The 8,361-nt window shown below is 29.4% G+C and overlaps 1 protein-coding gene across 1 annotated transcript in view; it reads right to left on the bottom strand.

Annotated features, from left to right (window-relative positions):
- The window catches only part of LOC106474881 (translation initiation factor eIF-2B subunit epsilon-like), a 29,229-nt gene extending 21,794 nt beyond the window's left edge, over positions 1-7,435 (bottom strand). Inside the window, exons 1-4 of the mRNA XM_013935578.2 lie at positions 7,289-7,435; positions 5,176-5,300; positions 2,435-2,620; positions 495-669 (exon numbers count right to left, since the gene is read on the bottom strand). Coding sequence (XP_013791032.1) covers positions 495-669; positions 2,435-2,620; positions 5,176-5,300; positions 7,289-7,426 — 624 coding nt within the window. The 5' untranslated portion in view covers positions 7,427-7,435. The remainder of the gene's footprint in view (positions 1-494; positions 670-2,434; positions 2,621-5,175; positions 5,301-7,288) is intronic.
- Between the last annotated feature and the right edge of the window lie 926 nt (positions 7,436-8,361).

Raw genomic sequence — 8,361 nt, 5'->3', positions numbered from 1 at the left:
TTCTTATTTTGTCTGACCCATGTATGCTATATATGTTCCTAATTTGTCTAACCTCTGTATGCTCTATATATATATTCTTATTTTGTCTGACCCATGTATGCTATATATGTTCCTAATTTGTCTAACCTCTGTATGCTCTATATATATATTCTTATTTTATCTGACCCCTGTGTTCTATATACATTCTTATTTTCAAACATGGTAGATCCTGTCTTTGCAAAATGTTTGAAAATTACTTTTTCAAAGAAAGTTAGATAAGTTGTTAGGGGGCTCTAAAAAGAATATGCTGCATGTCTCTTAATAAAGATAGTATTGTTACAGTGTGCTAATACAGTCTTTCAATAACTAAAAGAATAATACATGAAATGTCTATCTAAAATCTATATTTCCAAACCGTATGTTTTTTCACACACTCTCCGATGTTTAAGTTGGTCACATTTATAAATAGAAAAAACAACAACATAATTTAATGAGTTCCATTATCTATAATTTACCAGTGGAAATTCAATCTTTTTTTTATGTCCAACTTTCTGATAATGTAGTATCCTCTCAGTTTCTGGTTCTACTGCTACTACACACTCATCTTCCAAACATCTAGTCTTGTGTTTTGGCAGGGCTTTCTTGAAAACCAAGGTCATCACCATACCCTTGTCTTTTTGTTGCTGTTTTCTGGAAATGGTTCAGCCAAAAATTTACATTTTCCAATACTATTTTTTTTATTAATATTAGTTTGAATTTACTGATTTTAATAAACATTGTATAGGATAAACAAATTCAATTTACTGATGTTATGTGATGTATGAATATTGAACAGAAAATACTTGAACAATAATTTTCCAGCCAATCATTGTGCTTACTAACTATTAATAAATGAGCTTATTAGGAATACTTTATTTTACCTTAATAAGCAACCTTATTTATTATAGGGTATTTTTGTATATTAGGCAATTTAAATAAGCTAAATTACCAGACATGTTTTTAGGCTTACTAGGAAGTTTATTCAAATTTATCAGCAAAGTTTATTTAATCTTATTCAGATGCTTGTCACAAGGTTAGTTCTAAAAGTTTAGTAAACTTGCTATGCACAGGTTTAACAAGCTTCAAAACCAGAAAAAAATTACATTTTTAAGAAGAGTTTGAAATAATAACAAAGGCAATTAGATTGCACTGATTGATACAATATATTGCAAAGACGGTATTACTGATTAACTAAAAGACAAAATCTCTAAAGAACTGAAAAAAAGATTTTTCTGATATTATTTTAAATAAAGTCAAAATTCCTCTTAAAAATGCTAAATTTTAACTGATATTGTATTCCTAGGAAATGTTATGAATCTAGAAATAATGCATTACTAAAAGTTCAGGAAACTAATGTTTCGTATAGACCTACTGTGAGTAGTCAAGTCTCACCCAAGCATCTTTCAGTTTCTTTATTAGTGAAGCAACTGACTCATTTAAATACCCATAAATATAAAGTTAAAACTCTGTTACCTGTGAGGAGAGTCTTGTGGAAAATAATGACCTGCTTGTGTCTTTAGCTGTTGTTTTATCATTTACAAATGAGCCCATTGGTAAAACTTTGGATGTATTATTAAGAGAATTATGTGATAGTGAAAAACTCACATCAGCTTCTAATAAAGAATTAGTTTATCACAAAATTGATGGTTTAGTGACAGGATCTACTTTATGATCTGTTTTAATTGATATTTTTGTGGATGTTTTAACATATTTTAAAACCCATGTTCTATGGTAACATGGTAAACACACGTAATGGTAGCTCAGAAGTATATAAATGTGAATAAGGAAGGAAATAAATTTTTTTGGAATTAATGAAGATAAATTACCTTTTTGGTTAGAACTGAGAAGACTAGTTTAAAGTGTAGTGTATATCAAAATTATTTTGAAGTCAGAATGCCACCACAATGGATGCTTGGCAGACCCTTAACATTAGTTATGAGATGGGTGATTTCAAATATTTAGAAGTTTTATCTAAAATTCAGTGACCGTTAATAGAGGTTTTGGACCAATTGGCATTGATACAACTTTAAAACAAAATTAATCAAAAATTTTGCAAATGAGATATTTTAACCCCCCACTACCACCCCCTAAAAAACTTTTAATAAGTAGTTTATTAGTATACTTTACTTCCCCAGTATTTCTGAATAAATAGCAAAACTATTTAGAAAACTTGGACAATATTTAAGACTGTTAAAAGACTCAAAAACGAACAAAAAAGATAGTATATAATACTTACCATATTAAATATACTTGCAGCAATAGAAGCAAAATGAAATGCTTTTGGAATTGGATGTATGATTGGAAGAAAGTAGAATTAAATGCTAAAACTAAGCTAAATAATTAAGAAATAGTCTGTCCATTATGAAAATAATTTTTTAAACAGAGATAAAGGCTCAGAAATTTTGTGGAGACATACTTGTGCTTTAGCAGGATGTCCCTCACTGGAATCTGAGATACAGTGTCACCACTAAGCAAGATAAAATCAGATCTTATGAGGGCTTTGCTATCCAGTTCTCGTAGTACATCTCCCATAGAAAGAAAACTTTCTGAAACGATCGTAGTGACAGACATATGGGAGTCTGGATTGGACCAACTGGATTTCCTGTAATCAAGAATGAGTAAACATTTACAAAAAATGCACAAGTATTATCAGCATTTGAAGACAAGGAACACTCTTTGGGACTAATAAGTTTGAATTGTTGGTATTTATATGATTAATATAAATACCGCTAATATAAACAACAAGTGACTTAAAGCATAAAAAAAGAAAACACCAAATTCATGTCCTTTTCTACAATAACGAATCAGGAAAATGAACACATATAAGAAACAGTGGTTGTCTCTTCTAAAATACTCAGTTCATTACAACCTATTATGGTATTTGTGTCTGAGCATCTTCATTTCCAGTTCTGATAGATATACATGTATAGTGTTTGGTAACTTTAAACAAGAAAACAGTCATCTACTTACTTCCCTTTATAAAAAAAGCATTAGAAGCAAGTAAGCCTAAAATTTATGATAAAAATTATGAAACTGCAGATGTATTATTTTCACACTCCTCTTAACCCTTCCATTATGGGCTGGGTGGAATCCACTCAGCTCATAAACACAAAAGTATACTTGAGAGTTATTATACTATGATGTCTGATAATATATGCATACCTTTACAAAATTTTGCAGGTTATTGGTAAACATTACAAGACTTTTGTACACAAAATATCAGGTTTTTAAACTAAGTATTAAGATTTTTTAAATAAAGATTTTCTCATAAGTTCTTTTCTTTCAGAATGTTGATAATCCAACATGTAAAGTAATTTTGATTTTAAGATTAAAAATACTTTTATGCATTAGAAGATTTTCAAATTTCACATGGAAAATCTTTATAATCTCCAGATAATTATCAAATTTGTTTTTTAGAAAAAAACTATATTTTGTTATTTTCATTACTGTATCTCTGTATGAGTTGGTTTGATTTGACCGACTTCGTAACCTCACTAAAAAATTAGGAAAAATATAAATTATGTTTCCTTCATTCAAGAATGGCTACAAATTATAACAGGAAAACAAAAGTGTTTCATCTAAATAGCTTAAATTTCATAACTTTATACATTTATTTTATTGATCTTTCAGCTTTGCCCGGCTAACAATATTGCAATGACACGCACACATGCACTCATGTTAGCGTATCCAAAATTATAAAACTGGCCTTTACCAAGTGACCTGTCTTGGCTGTGTTTTAGTGGACTAGTATTTTGTAAAATACAGTCACATTTCAGTTATAATACATTATTTTAGGTTTTATATATACATTTGAAATAACCAAAAAATCATAAATTACTATATCAATACCATAGAATTCCACTAGTAACTAAGCTGTATTTGAGTCTATAAAAATACAAAATTTCAAGCAGACTAAAGGCTCAAGTTACCATCTTAAAATCTTGGTTAGAGAGCATGAGTTGATGTCATAATACTTCAAAATAGCTGAGAAAGCAACTAGGGGCCATTCTGAGCTTTCGATTGATTATTCACATGTCTGAGACAGAAGTACTTGTACATAAGGGAGTGTTTCCAAAAGAGGTGGACAGGGCCACTGTGTTTGATTCAGTACATGAGCAATATCTCATCAAATAGAAAAGATAGGAGGTTCTTATTTTATATTCTAGCTTGTCAATATCAGTAATTTGAGTTCCTAATTTGTAAGGAACTATAGACTTTGTATTTGGACATCACAAACATCTAACTTGAACCAATGCTGCATTCAACATACCACGTGACACACATAAATCAATATTTAGGATTTCTTTCTTAATATTTACATTTAAATTAAGAAATTAACTAAAGGATCATACTAAAATTTGAATTATAATTTACAGTTTGATACCAAACTTATTGATATACATTCATAAAATAGTAGTTCAATAAAATTTTGAATGCGAGTCTACAAACGTGATGACATGGCATTTGACCTGTGACCATAGGAAGACCCGAAGAGATAGGGTTAATTTGTCCATCTATCCTTTTTGAGTTTAAACCATTACATCGAAAAGTAACTATTTGATACACAATATGTAACAAAAGTAGGCATAATGACTGAAAATGGTTTGTTGGATGAGGGAAACATTATAAATAAAGTCTGGTTTGTTGGATGAGGGAAACATTATAAATAAAGTCTGGTTTGTTGGATGAGGGAAACATTATAAATAAATTCTGGTTATGGATGAGGGAAACATCATAAATAAATTCTGGTTTTTTGGATGAAGGAACCACTATAAATAAAGTCTGGTTTGTTGAATGAAGGAACCACTATAAATAAAGTCTGGTTTGTTGAATGAAGGAACCACTATAAATAAAGTCTGGTTTATTGGATGAGGGAACCACTATAAATAAATTCTGGTTATGGATGAGCAAACCATTGTAAATAAATTCTGTTTTTTTTTATGTGGGAACCATTGAAATAAATTGTGTTTATGGATGAGGGAGCTACAAATAAGTTCTGTTTATGGATGAGAGAGCAGCTGTACATGCTTTTAATATAACTTTCAGAAAACTCCTAAAAGCCTTCTGTACAAAAAGTTAACTACAAATTGAAATCTCATTGCTTAAATCTAATAAAATGAAATACAAATTGGTTTGTAGTGAAAAAAAAAAGCTTACGAAATATAATCTTTGATTTGCTGGGCATGGCTACAGCAAAATATAAAGGTTTCCTGAATACCATTTATACTCAAGAATTCCAACGTGTAGTCCAACAAAGGACGATTAACCAAAGGTAGCAAAACCTGCATGATAAAGAAAGGAATTTTTCAGTGTTAGTAATTAGAGAATTATTAATATTAACTTCAACAAAGTATCACTATTAAACCATATCATAAAAATTTGCTTAAAACAGAGGATACATTACTTTGAATACAGTTATTGTAATACTTTGCTATCAACATAAAAAACAGGAGAGTTTTTCACAATACAATAAACATCAAAAGTTACAATAACTTTGTTGCTGTTTCAAGATACTATATCACCACAGTATATACAATAATTATTCATTTTAAATATGTTCATTGATTATTATGGTGTGCAATTAAAAATCAAAATGATCATATTCAGCTCAATTCTGAAAGTTTATAGCAGTTACTGGAGAAATATTAGTACACTAAGTAAAAACATAAAGATTAGTATTCATAATAAGGACAAAAACAAAATATTCAGCAATGACAAAAAGAATAGATAAAATTAATAATACTAAACAAACAGGACAAAAACAGACAACAACGAGGATAATAACAGATAGGTTAAAACACAAAAATAAGGACAATAACAGTCGAGTTTATACTCAACAGTGAGGAAAAGGACAAGTTAATACTCAGCAATGAGGACAGTAATAGGTTAATTTTTAACAATGGGAACAATAACAAACATGTTAATATCAACAATGAGAACAATAACAAACATGTTAATTCAACAATGAGAATAATAACATACAGGTTAATATCAACAATGAGAACAATAACAGCCAGGTTAATACTCAGCAATGAGGACAGTAATAGGTTAATTTTTAACAATGGGAACAATAACAAACATGTTAATATCAACAATGGGAACAATAACAAACATGTTAATATCAACAATGGGAACAATAACAAACATGTTAATATCAACAATGAGACCAATAACAAACATGTTAATATCAACAATGAGAATAATAACAAACAGATTAATATCAACAATGAGAATAATAACAAACAGATTAATATCAACAATGAGAATAATAACAAACAGATTAATATCAACAATGAGAATAATAACAAACAGATTAATATCAACAATGAGAATAATAACAAACAGATTAATATCAACAATGAGAATAACAAACAGATTAATATCAACAATGAGAATAATAACAAACATGTTAATTCAAAAATGAGAATAATAACAGATTAATTCAACAATGAGAGCAACAACAGACAATTTAATATCCACAATGAGTGCAAGAACAGACATGTTAATATCAACAATGAAAACAATAACAAACATGTTAATATCAACAATGAAAACAATAACAAACATGTTAATATTAACAATGAGAACAATAACAGACAGGTTAATATCAACAATGAGAACAATAACAGACAGGTTAATATCAACAATGAGAACAATAACAGACAGGTTAATATCAACAATGAGAACAATAACATACAGGTTAATACTTAACAATAAAGAAAATATACATTAATACTTAGTAGTGAGGCAAAAACAGATAAGTTAATGCTTGCAATAACTATTAAGGTGTGGACAAGAATAGACAGGTTAACGTTTAAGTGAGGATAGATTAGGTCGGATCAATACTCAACACTGAAAACAAGAACACTTAGTTATCGGGAAATGTTCTTCATTCAAAAATAACGATGGAAGAAGAAGCTTTACACTTTGCTTTCAATGGTTTTTTTTTGCTCTCGCATTTACTCACTCCTTACAAATTTTTTATATTTTGAAAAAATTATTGAAAACAGGTAAAGAAAATGTTTATTTTGCTGTTATCACTTGCGAAAATTATTTTAATGTGAAGGGGTGGAGCGACGGAACTTCCCTGGGTTAGAGAGGCACCGCTATTTAATTAAAGTTTGGAAAACACTGCAGTGATATCTTGTACTACTAGTACTAGGCTAAACGCTGTCTGCTACTGTGCTAGTACTACTGTTAGTGTTAGGTTCTTGAGAAATAATTTTTTATAATATCTTGTATCATTTTTCAAGTATTATTACATACCTACCTTTGGCTTACAAACTGTTAATGGAGCAAATCTCTTATTGAAACTATCCGCAATGACAACGGCTTGGATAATATCTTCTTGCTGTATTACTTCATCTGTTTTCCCCTTCCTGTTACTAGATTTTATGGATGACGCCATTTTAGGAATGACGCTAGTTGTAACAGTTATAACCAACACTTGGTTAATATTATATATATATATATATATAAATTAGCTTTAACGAAAACAAATCATAAACATTACATTTTGTCGTTAAAAATAAATAGCTAAACTTATAATGTTTTCTTTTGTTTTAGAAAAACAACTAGAAATACCATGTTTAATAGCCAAGGTCTTGTTGATTTAATATTTGTTGTTATTGTTGTGATTAGATAAATAATTTCAGAAGGATGCCCACTTTTAGATTCTGTATGTGATAAAAGTTAAGAAACTGAGAAACATTATTTTAAGTTCGTGACATATGATTCCTTACTGGATAACAAGTTTGATAGTACATTACAACTTTATGCTGTAAGTTTGTAACACTACCGATTTGATAATTCTCTGGTACTTGTAGGCGGTGCCTTATGTATTGTACAGCGCTGCCGACAAATGCTAGGCAAATTGTTTGTTGTTAAATACAATGAGTTATCTGTATTCTGTCAAATACAGATATCGAAACTGACTTTTGGCATAATGAGTTCTCAGACTTACCGCTGAGCGAATGGGGAGCATATTTCTTAAAATATAATGGTTATGACATTACAACGCAATAAGACTGTAATATAATTTTAACAACAAAAGTATTTATTAATTAAAATCATATAACAGTATAATGATAATGAATTAATTTATTTCTTCAATATCCTTTGCTATACGGGCTATCTTCATTGGTAGGCCTACATTCAGAAATAAACAAAAAATTATAAAACTAATGTACGCCTATAACAATAGGAATATGTCATAAGCTTATTATGAGAGTTTAATATTTTAGTGCAAGCTAGAGAGTTCTTTTAATTGTTAAAATATTGTTGCGTCATCGAGTCACATGACTACTGTGACGCAACGTTTCTAGAATTATCATGTACTTTGGC

Source organism: Limulus polyphemus, unplaced genomic scaffold, assembly GCF_000517525.1.
Source record: "Limulus polyphemus unplaced genomic scaffold, Limulus_polyphemus-2.1.2 Scaffold7808, whole genome shotgun sequence".
In the NCBI taxonomy this organism is placed as follows: Eukaryota; Metazoa; Arthropoda; class Merostomata; order Xiphosura; family Limulidae; genus Limulus; species Limulus polyphemus.
The sequence above is the reverse complement of the archived record's forward strand: the minus strand, read 5'-3'. Positions and strand labels throughout refer to the sequence as shown.